A 22,341-nucleotide genomic window follows, 5' to 3' on the forward strand; every position below is an offset into this window, starting at 1 on the left:
AGTCCCTGATTTAGTTAAGAATATACTTTATCTCCCGTTCTGTCTCTGTTGACTCTTCTGATAGAGCTAAAAATAACCCTCCTCGTTCTAAAAACTGAATTTTATATATAGCTTACGGAGGAGGGAGGGGCTCAGATATAGGTCAAGATGGCCCCGGGACCGTGCTGTTCCAGGGGCACCACGGGTCTAACAAGTGCGCATCGGGTCAGGGGTCCTGATGACAAAGTCACAATGCAGTGAGGACCCCCCCCCCCGGGGAGGACGGCGCGGTCACGTTGGAGGTCCCTTTACTCCTGATCGTGCTGCAGGTCAGCATTTTGTCCCTGGACAGTGAGCCTCGGGGGCACAGTGGGAAGCCGTCTTTCTTCTCTGGAGAATGACCCCCAGTGCCCCCGTGGTGCCCTGCGGGTGAAGGGGTGCCCGGCCCTCTGCCCGCCGCGCACACCCTGGCACCTGGTGGGCTGCGCTGGTGCCCAGGGGCCTGTTCTGCTAGAAGCCGTTGCCCGGCCCCTTGTGTGTCCCATTCTGTGGACGGGGACCCAGCTCTGCGACTGTGTGGGTTTATGGACTGGTCTCTGCCCAGAGGTGGCTCTGTCCAAGGCGCTTGCCCTGACCCTTCCCAAGAGTGAATGGGGACGCCCAGCAAGGTGGCCCAGGGGTCTGTGTGATAACCCTGTCAAGGTGGCCTCTGAGGTGGCCTCTGAGGTCTCCCCAGGCTGCAGCAAAGGACTCACCAGGGACAGGGGCCACACGTCTGGGCCCTGCGAGCGAGAAGGAGAGGGCACCTCCCAGAGGGGGGTCCAGAGAGGGCGCCTGCCTTCCCCCACTCCTCTTCCTCACCCAAGGCTGGGGGAGGCTCCAGGGTCCCTGGTGGGGTGACTTGGCTCGGGGACCAGAGTTGGGGGTCAGTCTGTGCTGGCCGGAGCATCCTGGGCACAGAGGGGCGTGGAACCCCTCCCCCCACAGCAAGGGCAGCAGCGGGGGAAGGGGCCCAGAGGGCTTCCTGCTGACCAGGCGGCCCCTTGAGGAGCTGGCCGGCAGGGACAGCCCCGGAGTCGCACTACCAGCTGGTTCTTGGGGTCCAGGGTGCAGGTCCCCCGGGCCTGACCACCCCACAAACACCTCGGAGGCTGTTCCGTCCTCCCGCCCCCCTGGCCTGGAGGGGCCAGCTCTGGAGGGCCCAGGGACGCCTGGGGAGGGGCAGGGCTCTGCCTGCAGCTGGGGCCGCTGGGGGGCGGCTGGCAGCAGAGCGCTCTCCTGGGGACCCTGCGGTTTGACCGTCCACAGGAGACCATGTTTTTGCGATTAACAGTGGCTGGGAAAACTTCTGTTATGAGATGACCAGAAAGTCCCGGGGCCTGCCCTGGAGTCACCCCGGCTGGGAACAGCCTGGCCGGCGGGGACGAGGGAGGACGGCGGCTCTCAGAGACACAGAGCAGCCGGAAGCACACTGCTAGCCACTGGCCGCTGGGACTTCTCCCAGGGGGCCCACTTCAGGCTGGCACTGTGGTGTCACCGAAGGAGAGTCAGGGAGCAGGCACGCGGGGCTCAGGGAGCCGGTGGGAGCCAGTGTGAACCCGCCCCTGCACACCCAGAGGGCAGGTGTGCACTGGGCAGTGGGTTGGCCCCTGCTGCTTCCTCAGGGTGGCAGCTGCCTGCTTTGGTCTCCTTCAGGACGCTGTCCCCAGTTCACACCGCGTGATGGAGTGCGTGAGTGTGGTCTGTCTGTCTGTCTGTGTAGGGGCTGTGAATGAGTGTGGGTCTCCTGTCCTCTGCACCCTGAGGTGTCTGACCACAGGCACCCCGCCTAGACCGCTGCTACTCTCCCGCAGAGCCCTGCCCAGCCCTCAGTGTGTGTGGATGGATGGATGGACGGGCCACCTCCTCCAGGAAGCCTTCCCAGAGCCCAGGCGAGGACAGGTCCCTGGCGGGCCTGCCTGGCACCTGCCTTCCCGGCACCGGCTGCGGCAGCGCTGTCACCCGCCCTCTGCGTGCCCTGGATCGAGGCACCCCTTGGCCGTGTGGAGCTCACCCGCTCATCACATAAGGACCCGTTGAGCCCCCCACGTGCAGGAACGTGGGAGGGCGCAGGGAGACCACCGCGAGCCCCGCCGGCGCCTGGCCCTCCAGAGAAGGGTCTCCTGCAGGAAAGGCAGTGGTGCCCACCAGGCAGGGAGGCAAGGCAGTGCCCAGCGGCCCTTCGCCTTCGTCCTCAATGTACAGCGAGGCCAGGCGGAGGGTGGCCTCGCCTGCCGGGGTCCCCTCCTGGGCCTGGATGCCCTCAACCCTCCCACAGGCCTGACATCCTGGGCGGAAAATCCTGCAGCCAGACAGACGGGGCTGCCGGGGTCAGGCCAGGGGCCCTGCTCCCGGGAGACCGCGGGACAGCAGCCACCTGGGCCCACCTCATCCAACTCTGCGCCGTCCACGGGCACTTCTGTCCCCACACCCCCACCTGGAACCTGTGGCCGGGACCAAATGAGGGCAGCTGGGCTGTGGGATGGGGCACGCCATTACAATCTCGGGTCTGCAGAGAGGACGGCTCAGGGGACAGTTCACACCCCACCTGCCACCCCCTGAAAAGGGAAAGGGTAGAGGGGGCTGGGAGGGGGCCCCCAACCTCTCTGCAGGGCCATGTGAACCCTGGATGGATGGATGGATGGGTGGATGGATGGATGGGTGGGTGGATGAGTGGATGGATGGATGGATGGATGGATGAGTGGATGGATGGATGGATGGATGGGTGGATGGATGAGTGGATGGATGGGTGGATGGATGAGTGGATGGATGGGTGGATGGATGAGTGGATGGATGGGTGGATGGATGGATGGGTGGATGGATGGATGGGTGGATGGATGGGTGGATGGATGGATGGGTGGATGGATGGATGAGTGGATGGATGGGTGGATGGATGGATGAGTGGATGGATGGGTGGATGGATGGATGAGTGGATGGATGGGTGGATGGATGGATTAGTGGATGGATGGCTGGGTGGATGGATGGGTGGATGAATGGATTAGTGGATGGATGGGTGGATGGGTGGATGGATGGGTGGATGGATGGATGAGTGGATGGATGGATGGATGGATGGATGGATGAGTGGATGAGTGGATGGATGGGTGGATGGATGGATGAGTGGATGGATGGGTGGATGGATGGATGAGTGGATGGATGGGTGGATGGATGGATGGGTGGATGGATGGGTGGATGGATGGATGAGTGGATGGGTGGGTGGATGGATGGATGGGTGGATGGATGGATGGATGGGTGGATGGATGGGTGGATGGATGGATGAGTGGATGGATGGATGAGTGGATGGATGGATGGATGAGTGGATGGATGGGTGGATGGATGGATGAGTGGATGAGTGGATGGATGGGTGGATGGATGGATGGGTGGATGGATGGGTGGATGGATGGATGAGTGGATGGATGGGTGGATGGATGGATGGGTGGATGGATGGATTAGTGGATGGATGGATGGATGGGTGGATGGATGGGTGGATGGATGGATGAGTGGATGGATGGGTGGATGGATGGATGGATGGATGGATGAGTGGATGGATGGATGGATGGATGGATGAGTGGATGGATGGGTGGATGGATGGATGAGTGGATGGATGGGTGGATGGATGGATGAGTGGATGGATGGGTGGATGGATGGATGGGTGGATGGATGGATGGATGGGTGGATGGATGGGTGGATGGATGGATGAGTGGATGGATGGATGAGTGGATGGATGGGTGGATGGATGGATGAGTGGATGGATGGGTGGATGGATGGATGAGTGGATGGATGGGTGGATGGATGGATGAGTGGATGGATATGTGAATGGATGGAGGAATGGATAGAAAAATAAGTATAGAAAGAGAGATGGATGAACTGAGTGAGCGTATCTTCAACAAGTAGCAATTCTACCAGCACCGTGTTGTCACAGTGGTCTTGGGCTTTTAAGGTGCATAGTCGCTGCAAGAGTGAGTCAGCACCAGGCTCTCTGCTGAACTTTAGGAAATGATCTAAGAATACACTTTTGAGGCTTCATCGATGAGGCAAATGGTGGACTTCTTTAAATATTTATGTCTTTAAAGTGCTAAGGTTTGGAAACACCTAGAAACTTTGCCTAAGGGCAAGGCGCAGCCGGGACGGCCCTCCCAAGCCTGGGCTACCTGAGAGGGAGACAGTTTGTTGGCAGTGGGTGAAGGACCCTTCAGCAGCCCAGGAGTGGGGTGTGGGAAGACTCTGGTTCTTGTCGCCTGGTGTGTGGCAGTCAGCACAAGCCAGGGAGGTGGCCGCTGTGGGCACCAGAAGCCCAAGGGCAGCACCTCTGTAAACCTCAAGGTCACGCAGGAGGTGGGTGGGAGGTGGGTAGGAGGAGTGGGCAGGCGGGAAGAGGTCACAGGGTACAGGTGGTGGTGGGAGGGAGGACACAGGTGGCCACAGAGTGGGTCCAATGCTGACCCCCTGGTTCTGCACCAGACCCGTGGTGCACTGTCTGCTCCTGGGCACAGGTGGGGCATCTGCCTCCCCAATGGCCCAGGGGACAGTCGAGATGTGAGCAGGGGCCGGGTGTCTCCAGGTAGGAGGCAGCTGCAGTGTCCGGTGCAGGTGGTGCCAACTGGGCTCTCTGCCCGCAGATGAGGGCGATCGGTGCCCCACACGTCGTGCCACCAGCCGAGAGCTGGCAGGTCTCTGGGTTGCCGGGGCTTCGTGCCCACCACAGAGCCAGCGGTCCTGGGACTGTCCCTGGAGATGGGCGTATCACCGGCTGAGGTCCGAAGCGTTGCTTTCAGTTAAAGGGGACAGTCCTTTGTGGGTGGCCCCTGCCCAGGGTCACCACCCAAAAGGTCAAAGTCCGCCTCAGAACAGGATGGACACTTGCTTCTGACAGAGCATCTAAAGCCACTGCTTCGTGGCCACCACAGAGAAGCACGGTGCCCTGGACGGTCCCCGCTGGGCCACTCACGGGAACTTTCCATTTGAGTCCTCCGGGGCTGGCAAACCCTCCGATTGGCTGGCTCTCTTGTGAATCGCGCACAGGAAGTGAAACGAGAGGGCAGAGGCCTGGTCTATTTATAGAAACCTCATTTTGCTGTTCATCAGAAAATAAACACGACCCACCTCACACTGAAAATATGCATCTGAGGATCAACAATGAGGCCATGTTTGGCCGGCTCCACAGAGATGTCAAGGCGTAGGAATTTCTCACAGAGGTGCCCTGGGATAATTCAGGACAGGGTGCCAGTGGGCACTTTTTTCACTGACATTTTAAGAAACATGTCACCTCTTCGCTGATTATGAAGCTGGCAAGGAAGAGCCCAGGGTTCTCATATGTTAGTACAAGCTGTGTGACCTCTGCCAAGCTACTCAACCTCTCTGAACCACAGTTTCTTTCCCCTGTGGAATGTGGGAAGTGATATCTACCTTTCAGGGATGCTGTGAGGAGGGGATGGAATAGTAAACCCTATTAGAGCTCTAAACACTGGAGAGATGTCCAATAAGCAGCAGCGACAACCATGAAGTCCCCATCACGAGGATTCTCGAGTCATCGACTCCGGTTCTGCAAGTCAGGGCTGCTCACAGCCTCCTGGGCGGCACGTCAGGCCTCTCTGTGGCGTGAAGGACCGTCTGCTGGTCTGGAGGACCCTGGGCAGTCACGGAAAGGACATTTCTATTGCTCTGTGATCTTTTCTCAGGGCAGAGCATGGGAAGCCGATGGCCACAGGCCCGGGAGACGCGTCCTGTAGGCTCTGGGGTGCCGGGCCCCAGAGCCTGCACATGAATCCGGCCACCTCCTCCCAGCCACGCGACCTTGGAGGCTCCCTCATCTGTACTACGGGGAGCAGTGGCCGCTCCCTTGCGGTTTGGTGACAAACAGCCAGAGGATCCCTGGAAAGCATGAAAATCAGCCCTGGCAGAGCCACGGCCATGCAGCGTGGTCACTGTGAGCAGAACAGCAGGCGGCCGTGCCTCCCTGAGTGACCGCCTCATGTTCTGAACCCCATCTGCTACTCACCACCACGAACCCCGCGGCTACGAAGCCAGGTGCTCCTAGACGCCTGGCCAGCCCAGGTGGGACCCCTGCACAGTGAGCACCCACGGGGACCTGGGCCCACGGGGACTGAGGAGGGGAAGGTGTGACGAGGGGGGAGGGGGAGGGGCAGGGCTCAGCACAGGGCAGGAGTCCCTCGGCAGAGCGGCCGCTGGGGCTCTCTCCGCGGCTGGCTTCTTCCAGGAACGCAGCGTGGGGACTGGGAGGCCGGGCAGAGCCCAGGGCAGGGACACAACAGCCTCGCCTTCAGGTGTCCACAGCATCCCGCAGCCCCCACCCATGAGGATCTGGGCGGTCCCCGCTTCCCACTGTTGTATGTAGAACAGGCTTTGCCCACCTGCCCCTCAACTTCTTAAGACGCGGAAGCAACTGTAGCCAGCGCCAAACATCTGTTGGTTCACTCCACCCCCATCCACCTGCCCACCCGCCATCTACCACCGACCCGCCATCCACCCACCTGCCATCCATCATCCATCCAGCATCCACCGCCATCCACCCACCATCCACCATCCAAATCCATCATCCATCCATCATCCACCATCCATCCACCATCCACCATCCATCCATCATCTATCCACCATCCAGCCATCATCTATCCACCATCCATCCACCATCCATCCAACATCCATCCATCATCCATCCATCATCCACCATCCATCCATCCATCATCCACCTGCCATCCAACATCCATCCATCATTCAACATCCATCCACCACCGACCTGCCATCCACCATCAATCCATCATCCACCCGCCATTCACCATTCACCATCCATCCACCATCCACCCGCCATCCACCCACCACCCACCATCCATCCATCCACCATCCACCTGCCATCCACCCACCCATCCACCATCCACCCATCCACCCATCATCTGTACCATCCATCCCTCCATCCCTCCATCCATCAATCACCCACCCATCCGTCATCCATTCTTCCCTCCACCCACCAACATTTTATTTAGCCCCAGTCCCATGTAAGCCTTGGAGACAGGGTGAGAAGGTCCACTGCGCTGGCCCCCTGCACAGAGGACATTCCCTGCAGGGAGGACTTGGGAGGTAGGATACATTCAGGAGTTGCTGCTTGGGTGGATTCGCACAGACCTGTGGGACCTGAGGGCCACGCACTGCCAGGCTGTCCTGAGGCGGGTGGGGTGCCAGCCAAGTGTGGTGGCGAGGAGCTTGCTTCCACAGCCCAGGCGCCAGACTTTGTCAATCGCAGGCAAAAGAAGGGAAAAGCCGCCCAGGTGTCTCTCCGACTGCTGGTTGAGCTCTCTCTCCCACACCTTGGCCCTTCGCGGGCGAGTGGCCTCTTTCCATCTTGGCCACTTGTCCTCTGGTCCTGGCTGCTTTAATCGATCTGTGACATGTCCATTTTAGAGCGACAGAAATAAACGCCTTCTGGATACTCAGCAAATGATTGCCCTCAGCTTGTTATTCTGTCTTGACGTCCGGCTCTTGGCGTTTTCCTTCTAACCTGCGAACGTCCATTTTCCCTGTAGAGTCTCGGGGTGGGCACCGGGCTCAGGAGACGCGCCTCAGAGGGGCATAAACGCCGTCTCCTCTTCTTCTAGGTGTTCACGGTTTTCACTTTCAACTTGAACCTTGGCTTCTTCTGGAGGCCCGTCTGGGGCGGGTGTCAGCAGGGAGGGTGCTTTCCCCTCCTGCGGGTGGGGGTCCCCGCTATGCGGCTCACGCGAGGTGTCCTTAACGCTGCTTCCCCACCTGCTCTTCAGTCCAGTGTGAAAAGCCACGTCCTTGTCCCTCAGTGGACCGAGCGCTGGTCCACGCTGCATTCCGGGGTCAGCCCAAGGCTTCCTTCTGCTCCTCCAAGTCGGGTCTCTGGTTGGCTGTGACTTCTGGACACCTTCAGCGGGTGACCGTCTTAGTGACCGTTTTAGTTTTGTCTTTGAGATGGTCATGTTCGTCACAGTCCTTTTTTCTTGCTTAGTAGCACGTTCCGGAACATTCTGCACCTTGAGGAGTACGGGACGGACGATCCCGCGTCCTTGGCGAATCCCTTATTTCATGAGGCCACTTTCAGTGTGTCACCAGCCCCCGTGGGCCATAGGCTCTTGGTCTGAAGTCGGTGTTTTTAATCCTGTTACAAAGATGTCCTGTTTCCTTAAAGAGCTTTTAGTGACCAAAGGTGCCGAGTTCATCGACGTCTCTTTCAGAATCAAGTCAGGAAGCTCGGGAGTGTGGGGCGGAAGGCCACCCTGCTCCCACCCTGCCGTCCGCACAGTGCGCCGTGTCCTCGGGCGACACGCTGCTGAGTGGTGGCCCTAGTGAGGCTGGCCGGACGCCGTCAGGACTGGCTGCCCGAGAGCTGACCAGGTTTGAAGTTCGCTCATGACTCGCTGCTCCCCCGGCCACCTGTCAGTTTGGGGAGAGGATGGATTTTCTCAGGAGCCTTCAAAGGCCAGAGGAGAGGGACAGGAATGTCCCAGGGAGGACATGGTGGCTGGCACCCAGGAGTCTCAGGGTTCCACAGACACCGGCCACGTTCTGGCTGGGTGGGGTCTGGGGACAGTTGGTTCCACGCAGCAGCTGGTCAAAACTCTAAGCCAATGAAGCGTCACAAGCGGACTGGCCCACAGTGGCCCTGTGGGAAGGCTCCAGAGAGGGGCACGAGGCCCCGCCCGCAGACCGGAGGTGCCACCTCGGAAGTGGACCCTCCTGCTGCAGCCAAGCCTCAAGCGAGCCTGCAGCCCTGGCCGGCACTGCGACCACGCCCCTGGGCCAGGTGCCAGGACCACGCAGCCGCACCCTACTGCGCGCTGACCCACGGCAAGAAGCCCAACAAGGACCAAGACGTGGTTGTTCTGAACCACCAGGCCCAAGTCATTGTCACCGAGCAGGAGGTAACAAGGGCCCCGGGACGGGCTCTGGATGGCGAGAGTGCCACCTGGTCCTCCTCCAGGACCTGTGCTCCGGCTGCTTCCTCATCCCAAACGCCCCGGTACGGCGGCTCCACCTGGGGCGCGTTGTGGGGCGCGTTCTCCGGAACAATGTGTCCACTCATTGGGCGCAGGGAAGCGGCTCTCGGCCACTCCCTGCACAGGGGCAGGTGGTCTCTGGCCACTGCTCTTCCCCAGGCCCCCCAGAGCAGCCCCCAGGAGCACCCTACATTCGTCCCCAAGGGGCCAGGATGGGCCACAGCCAAGCTACCCAGGGAGCCAGGTGCCGGTGCCCACAGCAGCCGCTACCCAAGTCTAGGCGGGAGGAGCCGAGGGACGGGCCTCCCGACAGAGCTGTCCTGGGCACCAGCACTGCCCGTCCTTCCTGTTATCAGCCCCCACCCCCAGAGCCTGGCACACATTTGCCAAAGTGCGCGCACCCGCCAGTTCTGCTGTCCACACCGGTGCCCAGCACCCACACCGCAGGCTCTCTCCCCGCGTGGCTCCTGCCCTCGCAGGCCGTGCGGGGGCGTCACGCAACCCTCCCTTCTGGGTCCTGCCTCCCCTGTCCACGGGGTCTCTCCATGGAGTGGACTCAGGGCCTCCTGTCCACCTTGCAGCCCCCGGGGACGCTCAGGGCTGTAGCTGGGGGCCCTTGGGCACTTTGGGTGGATGCGTGGCCTGTCTCTGCCTCGACCCCACCCAGGTGGCCCGGCGCGTGCCTGGCAGGCTTGTGCTGGACAGTGAGCAGCCCGGTGGGGGCCCTGCGTGACCCCGCGCTCCACGCTCGGGACCTTCTGGGGTCTGGCCAGGCCGGGGGACTCCCGCTCAGCTCGGAGGGAGCTGCCCGCACTGCCCAGTGCTCAGGGCCTCCTCACACGCCCTCAGCCTTCCCGAGTCCCTCTTTAACCATCTGACCGCAGCCCCTGCGGCCTGTCCCTGGGGGCAGCGCACCTTCCACACCTTCCTCCATAAACATCCAGCCAGTTGGTGACGGGGAGGGTCGTCTCTTCTTCACCCCCTGCAGCACGTGTCTCGCTTGGTCACCGTCACGAACATTTTCTCATGGAAAGTCCCTCTGGGGGCTCTGGGTGAGTCCCCTCCTGAGACTGTCCTGCCAAAGCCAGCACCTGGCCACACCTGGCTCGCGACCTTGTCAGAATGAAATGGTGCCAGTGGCCTCTGTAGAGGTCACTCTGGGGCCTCCTGAGTGGACGAGGGGTGGCCCCCGCTCCTGCCCTCACGCTCCACAGTCAGAGGTGGCCAGGAACGCCAGCTGCTCGCTCCCCAGCAAGGCACACGGGGTCCCAGGTGGTTGGAGCAGAGAAGAAACCGCAGAGCAGACACGGCACTCACTCGGCGAGTGTTTACTGAGCACCTACTGTGTACCTGTCCCTGCGCTGTGTGTCGAAGGTTCAGCAATGATCCAACAGCCAGGGTCCCTGCCCACCTGGGGTGCAGACTAGCTGGAGAGGAGAGGCGGCATAGATAAGGCCAATAAACTGAGACCAGTTCCAGCCTCAGACCCGCTGGTGGGACAGCCAAGCCCTGGGGCAAACGGGCACTTTCTAAAGGGTTCCACGCGACGTCTCCCCGATCCGGTTTCTGACTGCAGGTGTGTGCGAGAGAAATGGGAACAGAACACGCGTCCACAGAAGCTTTCTGTTCCTTGGCTTCATTCATGACGACTCCAAACTGGAAGCAGCCCCGGGGTCTTTCTAGGACAGTGGCTGTCCACACGGGCTGCGTGGTTCTATCAGGAGAGTGCACATGCAGAGGCCCTGGGGTGCGTGGGGAGGGCTGGGGAGCCTGTCTGGAGTCAGGGGTTGGTTTCCACTTCCTGGCCCTGGGCCTGCGGGACCAGCAGTCTGGCTTCTACAGCCCAAGCTGAGCCCTGCCTGCCCCGCCCTGGTCTCCTGGCTGAGCTTGTCCCCTGGCACCCAGCTACAGGGCTGGTGGGGACACTCTGGTGACGTTCCCATGATACAGGCGTCTCCCGGGCTGCCTTTCTGAGGGGTTTTGAGGATCACCACTCTTGCGCTTTAATCTAGTTGGCAGCAGGGGGAGGGAGAGGGAGAGAGACAGAGAGCGAAAGCGCGCACGCCCACGCGCACTCTGGACACTGAGTCAGCATACCTGGCCACGAGTGCCACCCATGCCACCAAACTGCTGTGCGATCTTAGGAACTCCACTCAGCCTCTCTGACCCCCAGCTGCCTCCTGCTACTACAATACAGAGGAGGTAGGACCAGGCTGTCCCACTCAGGGGTCTCTGGAGAGGATCCAGGACATCCAATTAATTTCTCTAGGGACAGAAACGTTCCTGTTCCCGTGATTATTATTGAAATCAATGGGACAATTATTTAAATATTTACTGCTTTGAAACGGAAGCCAGGGAGCCCCTGGGCACATGTGATGAGGTGGACATCGAGTTCAGCTTATCTGTCAGCTGGACACTCTGCCCCCGTCCCCTGGCCCTGTGGGGCTGAGCCACGGAGGCTGGAGATGGCGTCCCCTCTTAGTCAGATGCTGTAATCTGTAACCACACGGAGCCGCCCATGGCGTGAGGTCTGCGCCTCCCGGGGAGGAGCCAGGTGACAGCGTCAGCTCGAGGTGTCTGCTTGAGTTTCATAAGTTGACGCGGCTGATCTAGAACCTTCCGCGGGTGGGGTGCGGCCGTGGTGGAGGCTTGCCTGGGGGCCCTGAGGCCTGGGTTCCACCCAGCACCACGAGGAACAGGTGAACAATCCGCCACAGGCCCCTGAAAACACCGCGTACAGCGGACACCAGGCTGACCTCGGGCGGAGCCGAGGAGTCCCCAGCCGGCCGCACACGGAGGCCACGCTGATGGCCACGGCGCTCCTCCCCGCCTCCCTCTCCCACTCTCAGGCCACAGCAGCCACACCATGAGAAGAGTCCCGACCGCGGGGCAGTCCACACAGCGTCTGACCTGTGCTCCTGGAAACCGTCCAGGTCAACAGAGGCCAGTGTGGGGCAACCGTCACAGCCAGGGGCCCCCAGGCCGAAGGTCACTGCCCGGCCCACCCTGGCATTCTGGGTGGAACTCTGGGACACAGAGGGATGAGGCTACGCCCCAGTGTGTCTCCAGGTGAAAGCAGTGGGGACCAGGGGTGGGCACGTGGGGGCTTCCTGCATCATCTTTGCAAAGATCTTGACACTAAAACTGTGGTGACGGGAAAAGTCTATCCAGACAGAGGCCAGAAACCACGTGGGGGGTTATGATCAACCCAGTGGAGGCCGCGGTGGGGGCGGGGAGGCCGGGCCTCCTCCTCCTGCCTCCGCTCCTGGTGGGAGGGGCCGGGTGTTAGAGTCTGTAAACAAGTCAAAATAACACCTGGCACTTTGCCAGGGGAATGTTAGAGTTCGTAAGCAAGTCTGGATGGTGCCTGGCAAAATGCCAGACGGAGTGGTTTGAGAAGTAACACCAGCGAGCCATGAAGTGTGGAGATTCCTGATTGGTTGACTGACGTATCTAGTTTATGCTAATTAGGTAAGCTGTGCGGAATGTATAAATACTGCTCCTGTCCTGCAATAAAGGGCTCCCACTCCTGCTGTATCAACGCACACAAGTTGTTCGTCCCCCCCTGATTATTCTGCTGCAGCCGGACTCCGGCAGCCGGGGAAAGCGGGAGGACCCCACCACTCAGGTCAGCACCGGGGAGAGGCCATGGTGGGACACGGAGCAGCGGCTGGTCCTAAAGTGCAGCACACAAGGCCATGGAAGGAGTCGGGGTATTTTTGATGCAACACTATAAACCAAACCAGGCTTGGTGAGTTTTCTCGTTGTGTGAACCCATCGCGCTTCTCTCTTCTAAAGGGCTGGTTGATACCAACGAGGAAGGGCCAGACTAAATGGTGAAAAGTCACACCAATGTGTTTAGAGGTTCCACATACTACACAAAATCTCTCTCCACCCACCCACCACCCGTCCATGCACCCATCCATCTAGCCACCTATCTATCCATCCGTCCATCCACCCATCCAATGACCCATCCATCCATCATCCATCCATCCACCCATCCTTATATCTATTGATAGATGCATGAATTCATCCACCCATCCGTCCACCCACTCTCCCTGCGTCCACCCTCTCGTCCATCCTTCCCAGGGAGAGATGAACACATCCGTGCCCCCCCCTTCACTAATGGAACAATACCCAAAATGAAATGTCTTCCCTGTGAATTCGTGTCCTTCTCAGCACAAAAAGGAACCAAACGGCCCGCTCGGTTCTTCTGAGACCCAGAGCCCTAGGCGGGTTCCCTGGACCCAGTGGGGGACGCTGAGGGCCCCTGCACTGCCCAGGCCTGGCTGTGAGGAGTTGAGGACAACTGGGACTTAGAATCCAGCGGGAAGGCCGAGCGCACTCCTGCCGTGAGGAGTTGTCACACGGGCAGAGGAGCAGCCACCAGGGTGCACCAAGACACACCAAGACACATGGGGCGGCTGAGTACGTGCCGGGAGGGAGATGGGGCCAGGACACCAGGTCCCCAGGGTGGGCCCACGCTGGGGACGGGCCACCGAGAGGGCAGAGTCCAGCCAAGGGCCTGTGTGTCCGGGACCTGGGGGCTGGGAAGGGGGGACCAGGGCTGAACAAGGCCAGTCGGGGGGCCAAACAGCCGGCAGGAGTGGGCAGGGGCAGGGAGAGTGGGGACCCCGGGAGGCAGGTGCAGGTCCCCGCCAGCCACAGCCCGGGGCAGAGGAGCCAGGGCCAGGGGCCGAGTCCCCCCCTGTGTTGGCCAGGAGGCCCTCTGCCCACTGGGGGGCGGGGGCAGGGTGAAAGGAGCAGGCGGGCCCTGGGGAGCCGTGGGCAGACCAGAGTGCAGGGAGGGGTCACCAGCGTGCTGGGCGCTGAGCTAAGTGTGGGGACGTACACCAGGGGACAAGACCCCGCGTGTGGCTTCCCTGGAGGACGGAGCAGCAGGGATCGGGGGGGGGCAGAGGCAAGGTCAGGACAGAAGGACCTCGACAAAGCAGTGGCTGGTCCAGCGCATCCCAGGCCCCGCCGTCCCCCCACGGCCCGGTGCCCCTCCTCCGACCGACGGCGGGAAGCCCACTGTGGTAAATGGTGCCCGTCACACCGGCGGCCCCCCTCGCCAGCCGCCTCCCCACCCAGTGCAGCTCGGGCTCTGCCCAGTGCCCTGTGGGCCTCAGAGGGTCGTGGCGGCCGGGGTGGGCAGGACCTTCCAGGTCAGGCAGGGGCATGGACTCTGGGGCGTCAGGGCAGGGTCTGCCCCCGCAGCCTAAGACGAAGGGACGCTGGACAGGGGCGGCTTCCGGGAGGCCCCGTGGCAGGGTCCCTCAGCGGGCCTGGTGAGGGGTGGGCTGTGGGGTTGGGAACCCAGCCCAGGCGAGTCCCCATGAACGGCTCGGAGGGGGCAAGTGTCACCGCGGCTGCAGCAACAAAGGGAGCTGGGATCACCAGGGGACAGCCCCCGCCACGCAGGTCCCCTCCAAGCGCCAAGTACATGAGCCTGGTAATTCGTCCACCTAATGGCCACGAGACCCTCGTCCAGTGGCGCTGCGAGGGCTTTTAGTGCTTCATTACGCAGCACGAGAGCCCAGCACTGAGGCCGGGGGCCACGCGGAGGCAGAGACGGGTGCAGGGAGAGACAAGAGCCTCACGGGCGCCCCCAGGGCCTGGCGGGCAGCGGATGGCCTCCACCCAGAACCGTGAGGCCACAGCAGAGCTGGGCCCAGGCCAGGAGCTGGGAGCTGGGAATGCAGTTCCAGTCCCAGGGCCAGCCTCAGATCCTAGCGCTGGGCTTCCCTGGGCCCCGGCAGAGGCTTGGGCTGTGTGAGCTCCGCACACTCCTCGGCCTCTCTGGGCCTCCCTCCCATGTCTGCCCAATATCACCGACTTCACAAGTGCTGAGCAACATGACAGAAGCGCAGGGCTCGAACCTCGCCTGCACCCTGAACAGAGCCCTTCAGCAAGAGGTCGGCCAACCCCGTCTGTCCGTCGGTCACTCCTCCCACCTGACTTTCACTGGGCCTTGCGTGGCCAGGCCCTATGTGGGCTAGGAAACCAGTGAGACATGGCCGTCCCCAGGCGCAGGCCAAGTGCATCAGGGGAGGCACAGGTGGCAGAGGCCGTCAACCGGGAGTCGACTTGCTGCTGCTCTCTGGGAGGCCAGAGCTGGTCCCGCTCCCCACAGCAGCCAGGAGGGGGTGGCCAGCATCCTGGGGTCAGCTTAGTTCCCAGAATTAGAGGGGGTGGCCACGTAAGTGACCATGAAAACCCAAATGGACTGTGAGCCCCCTGAGGTCAAGGACTGAGGCTACTCTGCCTGCCCCGGCAGGTGGCTACACTGTACCCCAACGTGGGGGGACACTCCTCTGCTGGATTAAGTCACGTATCCAGCTGCAAAGGCAGAGGACAGAGTCCCGATGACCTACACAGCAGAGGAGCTCACTGGGTGGCCACATCCAGAGATTCAGGCTCTGCCCACAATGGGCTCTTGCCCACAGCTTTAGGTGACATGGTGGCCTGGAGCACGATGCCTCACCCACCACATCTAGTCGCAGAGGGTGGAGGGCCAGCACCTGTCCAGACAGGTGGCTCTCCCCTCTGCATCGGAGGAACCTGCCTCTGGCCTGTGGGTTAGCATCGCGTCTCTGTCTCCCTGAGAATGTTCACAGAGTGCCCCAAACTCACTCCAGGGTAACCAGCCACATGCTCTGAGTGACAGCTGGGGTTCCGGTGTGCTCCAAGTGTCACCTTTTGTGATTGTTGTTGTTATCAACATGCTCAAGAGCAAACCCCTGAAGAACAGCTCTTTCACACTGCACAACAGGACAACTGGATACTCGGAGGCAAAAGACAAAGCTGGGTCCCCACTGCACTCCACAAATAAAAGCCAACCCAAAACAGATCAATGGCCTAAATATAAGAATTAAACCCACAAGACTCCTAGGAAAAAACAGGGCCAAGTCTTTTGTGACCTTGGATTTGGCAACAGATTCTCAGGGTTGACATCAAAAGCACGAAAAAAAAAAAAAAGAGAAAGTAGGTAGATTGGATGTCAAAAACTTTTTTAAAAATACATGCATCAAGGGACATTATCAAGAAGGTGAGCAGACAATATGCACAGTGGGAGAAAATATGTGCAAATAATACAACTGATCAGGCCTCAATATTCAGGTTACTAAAGAATTCCTGTGACTCAGTAACCAAAAGACAAGCACTCAGTTAAAACACGGGCAACGCCCAGAGAGCTCTTTGGAGATGTTTCTCCCACGAAGACACATAAATAAACCTATGGAAAAATGGTCAACGTGATTGGTCATCAGGCAAACGCGGGGAGATCGGCACGCGCTCTTGCTGTGGGCAGCTGTGTGGGAAACGGCCGGCGGTTCCTCTAAAGGTCAGCGTTAGAATGACTGAGATGGAGATTTCACTTCTAGGTTTACATCTGAAAGAACTGGAAAGGGTCCCAACCCACATTTACGTGCACATTCCACTGCCGCACTATTCAAAATGCCCACAGGTAGAAATGTCCCAAGTGTCCATTAAAGGACAAACGGTTAAAGGACCGTGGCATTTACACACACTGGACCGTTGCTCAGCCGCCAAATGGATGAAGGGGCTCACACGAGGACGGGACGGCACCTGGGACCTGTCAAGTGAGGTGCTCCAGGCACAAAAGGGCACATGTCCCCTGTCCCCTGTCCCCGAGGGACCTGGGGCTGGGGAGGGACCGAGAAGGAAGGCGGACGAGGCTCAGCAGGCGGGAGGAGGACGGGGATGGACAGTTACCCACAGCGAGCGGTTCCCATTTGGGGCCATGAATGAAGAGGTTTGGAAATCGTGGGTGGTGGCTGCAAGCTGTCAGTGTCATTCATGCCACAGAACTTGCACTTAAAATGACAAAGATGCTGAGTCATAGATTTCACCACAATAACAGCAGCAGCGGCCCCTCCCGACCTCCAGGCTGCCCCCCAGTCCCTTCACTCTCCAGTGGCTCACCCCATCCCAGAGCCCCCGGCTCCTCTCGCCCAGATGCCCTGTCCCAAGGGCTTCACTCCCAGCAGTGCCCTGTGCCTGACGTGCATGGCCCTCGCCCCGGCAGGTCACTCCTGAAGAGCACGGGGGCCAAGGCTGCCCTCCACCCAGCAGCCAGGAGGCCCTGAACCCAGCTGGGTCCCTCTGCTGCTCAGGTGCCTGCAGCCCGCATCACTCTGGCCTCCTGCCCTCCTGCCCTCCTGCCCTCCCCACACCCCTAGGTCCTGGTTCCCTCTGACTGACCGCTCTTCCCCTCCGCCTCAGGTGAGTCTTCCCAGCCACCAGGTGATGAGCGTTTCCGTCACCCCCCAGAAAGCCACACCCCTGCCTGCCCTCCTTTCCCGGCAGGGGACACGCTGCCAGCCCACCCACCCACTGGACAGTCATCTATCTGCATGCTCTGGGCGTTCATGAGGTGCCAAGACTTGCCCTAGCTGTGTGCCCAGCTCTAAGGACACAGAATCAGGTGAAGCCTGGGCATGGTCACTGCTGAATGGGGCGTGTGCCTCAGGAGGGAAGAGGCCAACGGCTTGCGTCTGCCCTGGACACTCATCGGCTGTGTGCCCCTCAGTAAGAGCCATGAGCCTCAGTCTCCTCTCCCGTAAGCGGATGGCAGCCGACCCACTTCTCGGGCGAGTGAGGCACAGGAAGGCAGCCGGACCAGGGCCGCACACTGACCTGCTGGGCGGATTTCTTCTGCCACCTCCTCTCTCAGGCCTGCCTGTCCCACAATTCTATGGCTTTCCTATTTCCTGTCACCTGCAGACACCAGTGACAGCTGCTGGGTGGCAGTCTCTCTGGGCTCCCTGGCACTTGGCACCTGCTTCCGTGGTGACGCACCAGTGGCAAGCCCAGAAACCGAGGCTGGGGCACCAGTCCCAGGACCTTCCTCCTGACCCTGGTGATACCCCCAGCATATTGGGGGGCAGGAGCCCGCCCACCTCACAGCCAAGATGCAGGTGGGTGGGCCAGATGGCCCTCCCCAGGAGTGGAGGCTGTGGTGGTCACCTGTCCCCGATGACAGCTCAAATCTGAGGAATCGTCAGACCCTCCACCGAGGAACGCTCTGGATCCCACTCCGAGGCACCACCTGTGCCCAGACCTGAAGACTGCAAAACCCAGAGTGTGGGCCCCGCAACTCACGCCTGCGCCCGGGAAGCGCCCCAGCCGTCCGTCTCGGAAGCCTGCCTGGGCTTCTGCCTGGGGTGGGGAGAGCCAAGAACCTCGAGGAAGTTAGACTAGCCTTCTGGGGTCCAGTCTTGGTCCCAGCTCCGGTCCACTATGTGGCTGTCACTGTGGCTGTGAGCTGGGGAAGGTTAGGCACCTACCACGCGGCACTTGACCCAGTGCCCACTGCTGGCCAGATGTTCTTAAGTGGTGAGTTGGGGGCCGTGTTTCCAGCCTGTTACAGAGTGGACCAAAGGTTCTACTCGTGAGCGCAAGAAAGCTGCTCGGGAAGTAAGGACCTGAGAATGGGTGCAGGAGGGGCAGGACACCAGAAGCCAGCCCCAGGCAGCCCCAGCCCTTGTCTCCGCCCTCTGACTGATGGCATCTCTCTTTCTCCTGAGCCTTTAATTTGATAAATGTCCAGTGTCCCTTCTACAAAGAAACCAAATCAGACTTTTTAAGAAGTACACGTCAGAATAAGTTTCTCCACCAAGTCCAAGACGCCGGGGGAGGGAGAAGAAGGGGGGAGGGAGAGGAGCACAAGGCAGGATTGCTATAGTTAGCAGCTCCGTCACAGTGGCCCTCTGATTGCAGGGCACAGGATCCTGACCCCTCGGGCAGGCTCCGCGGTGTAACTACACAAAAGCAAGCGAGTGCGCTGAGCCCCACCCCCCACCCCATGCTCCCCATTTATTTAATAACCTCTGGACTGGGAGGGGGAAATCATCCAGGAAACATTGCCTGGGTCATTTATTTAAAAATTATTGGTATAAAAATATCCAGGGTCGTGATTTATGGGCAGGGAATGGCTGAGGAAGTCAGGGACTCCCCCTCCCGCCTCCCGTCGAGCCCCATCCGTCTCCGCGGCTCCGCAAGGCCCTCTGCAGTTTCCATTATGACTTGGAGTCATACTAGTTACTTTATATCGCAAATAAATCTCCAGAATAGCACGGAAACATTATGTGTATTAATAGCGCCTGTAAAAACATCCGAAAACTCGCATCCGCCGCAGCGGTGGACGCGGCTGGCTGGGGACGCTCCCCCGGGATCCGGAACAGCCCTCCGCCCAGGGCACCGCTCCCGCCGGCGCTCGGGGGCCTTCCGCGCCGCCCCCAGCCCAGCCCAGCCCCCCCACCCCCAGCCACTCCGTCTTCGGTTTGTCCGTGCCCCAGTGACCTGTGACCGACAAAGCCCCTTCTTTCTCTCCCTCACTGGGGAGCACCTGGGGGGGGGGGAGGGACGACACCCTTCCACGAGAGATGGGGGTCTCTGTCCTGCCCCTCCTACGCCCATTAGCCCTAAGAGAGCCGCTGGCCCTGAGCGTCCGAACGTCGCTGCAACCGTTTGGGGTCCTTTGCCCCCCACCGCCCCTGGGTACTCACCTGCTGCAGGGGCTTTCTTGGGGGGCAGCCCCTCTAATCCGATGTCACCCTCCAGCATGGCGCGGCTCGCTGCCGGGCTCCAGGTGTGCTGCGGACTCACGGGCTCCGGGACAGGGGACGACGAAGTCACCCCTGAAACGCTGCGTCGGCTCTGAGGGCCGGGGTCCGAGCCCAGCGAGGTGGGGACAGTCCCCCTTTCCTCCCCAGAGGCAGGACGCGAAGCCGCGCGCGCCGGAGCCAAACTTGGCCGCCCGCGCGCACAGCCGCACTGCTCCTCCCCCTCGGCTTTTTGGTCCGGGGGTCCCGTGCGGCCTCCCCGCCCCCAGGGGGTTACCTGCGGGCGCCGCCCTCGCCCCGCCCCGCGCGTAGCACGACTCCCCGGCGGCCACCGGGTCGCCTAAACGAGCAGCGCAGACGCTGGGGACTGCAGCGGCTGCGCTCAGCCCGCGGGTCCCGCCCGCCCCCGGCCTCCCGCTGCGCGGGGCAGGTCGCCCCTGGCTGCTTGGACCTCTTATCAGTCCGGGCAGGCAGTGGGGCCCTAGCCCTGGTGCGGGGCGTGCCCCCGGCCAGGGCCCCCAGCGGAGGGGTACTAACAGGGCAGCCCAGCTTCCCTGAGGGCCCAGGGCGGAGGGGCAGGGGCTGCACTGGGGTCGACTCCGGATCCCGAACCAGCAGAGTACCTGGCCCCCGCCCCTAGGCGGCAGACTCTTATGGCCACTCCACCAATGTGTCAGATGAGGAGGCTGAAGCCTAGAGATGGGGGGAGAGCTGGAGGTCAAAGGTCGGTGGGGGTCCCCAAACTTCAATCCAGGGATCTTTGGCGCATGCTCCCCGGCCTGGCCTACTGACCACACCGAACTTAGCCTCTGCATAACTCAGAATTGCCCAAGGGGAGGAGAAAAGTCTGTTAATTTGAAGATTCCAGTTAACTGAGACTCAGAGAGCTTGCCCCGGCTTCTGACCCTCAGCCTGTGGCCCTTCTTCCCGTCCCCACCCTGGGCCACATCAGCTGCAACCCGGCTCAGGGCAGGCGGCCAAGGAGACCCAAGGAGACCACGGTGCAGGAAACAGGGCTGTGGGCACCGGGGAGTGTGCAGAACCACAGCAAAGGCCCGGCTCTTGTGTGTCTACAAACCTCACACTTGTGACATCTCCAAATAAATACCATAAATTCTGAAGCAGAACAACCTTAAACAAAACGTTAAGCTGCTCCCTGACCACAGGAGGGGCCAGGCGGACGGGGGCAGCCAGCCTGACGTTTTGAAAGATCGTCCTATGGTTTCTGCACCCCCACGGGCAGCTGAGCTGGTGCTGAGGACCAGCCGGTGCCAGGACCCTTGATCAGCAGCCAAGTTAACACCCCACGCTGCTGCTTGCCTGGACCCTGGTGGAGGCATACCCAGCAGCCCTGGGGGACAGGTCACATCCTAAGGGAGGGGACACACGCCTGAAGGACGAGCCCCCCTTGGCCCTCACAAGGCCTGGTGGGATTGAGCAGAACTTTGAATGAGGTCCCCTGCCGGTTCTTCCTCCTGCCCCCACCCAAGTACTGTCCAGGGGAGGAGGTTCAGGGACAGGAAGACAGTGACCTGCTGTCCATCTGGTATGAAGCAAGTCAGAATCAGAAGCCGAGACATCTGACAGGAGTCCTTCCCCCTGCAGTGGGCTCGCCCAGGAGGCCCGAGGTGCGTGCTGGGAACCGGCATCTGCCCATGGGGGCGAAGGGGGCTGGACGGGATCAGATGCCCTGGGGGTCCCTCCTGGGGGCCGCCTTCACTTCTGAGAACTTCTCCATCTGACCATGTCATGTGGGACTCGAGATAAAAACTCATTTTTCTTGGAAGGGTCTGATAGCTAATGTGATACATAGCAATAGCCCAGTTGTGTAAATACACAGAGAAAATTTTAGAATTCTTACCCTTGGAATGATGAACTATAAACCAAAAGGCTCAGGGGAAAAATGTAAATACATATGGGGGCTATTTTAACATCATCGTTTACCTCTTGGGGCAGGGATGGCCTCTGGTGTGGCGGCCAGCTCGGAGATGCACATTGCTGAATACAGTATTATGAGCAGGAAAGTGTTGAACGGCCATTAATAGAGGTTGGTTCATTCAGATTGAAGCCTAATTTTCTTCTCTTCATTTTCTTGGCTCCGGTGAAGTTGCTTTCGGATAAAACCCTTCAGCGTGTCCAGCAGATGCAGAAACGCCAGGGGCAGACCCAGCGTTGGAAATGGCGGTTTAGTGAGTACCTGAACCAGCTCCTTCGAAAAAGATGGGTCTCGGCTGCCATTTTGGTGAATGTGGTCACGTGGGAAGGATGCCAGGCTGGGGAAGGCCGGGCTGCCCAGGCGGCCCAAAGGGGAAGTGGCCTGAGAGGAGACACTCGGAGCCCCCACCGCATATCGAGGAGCCTCGTGCTGCAGACCCCTGGCCCCCGCGCATGCCAGGGAGATATTTATGTCAACAGCAGAGCCGCAAGTGGCCGGCGTGGGAGGTGAGACGCCTGTCATTGTAACTCCGCCGTCATTGCGAGGACAGTAATCACACTGCTCAGTGCTTGTGGTTATGGAAAATGGTTCCCTTTGGGTGAGGTGGCGAAGGGGAGGAGAGAAGGCGGCTTTTAGTGGGCCGGCGCTCATCCCTGGGCTCGGTCCAGGGTTAAAATAGGACTGCAGGGTGAGGCCCTGGCCCTGGCCCGGACAGCCTCGGCTCTGGGCAGCGGGGCCTTAGCAGACCTCGGGCGGGCAGGACTCGCTGGCCGTGCGCTCCTCAGTTCTGCTGGGCTCTCCGAGCACCCGCTGGGGTCGGGCTCTTCAC

The 22,341-nt window shown here is 60.6% G+C and overlaps 1 protein-coding gene across 2 annotated transcripts in view; it reads right to left on the minus strand.

Moving 5' to 3' along the window:
- Ano1 (anoctamin 1) overlaps nucleotides 1–22,341 on the minus strand; it is a 143,570-nt gene that overhangs the window by 110,792 nt on the left and 10,437 nt on the right. The window contains exon 1 of one of the 2 annotated variants that reach the window (XM_046444942.2): nucleotides 19,520–19,730. The exons of the other annotated variant lie outside the window; for it this stretch is intronic. Coding sequence (XP_046300898.1) covers nucleotides 19,520–19,577 — 58 coding nt within the window. The 5' untranslated portion in view covers nucleotides 19,578–19,730. Of the gene's footprint in view, nucleotides 1–19,519; nucleotides 19,731–22,341 lie in introns of those variants that run through there. 2 annotated transcript variants of the gene reach the window in all.

This window comes from Marmota monax, unplaced genomic scaffold (assembly GCF_021218885.2).
Source record: "Marmota monax isolate L192 unplaced genomic scaffold, Marmota_monax_Labrador192_F-V1.1 WCK01_AAM20220418_F8-fsc00038, whole genome shotgun sequence".
Taxonomy (NCBI): Eukaryota; Metazoa; Chordata; class Mammalia; order Rodentia; family Sciuridae; genus Marmota; species Marmota monax.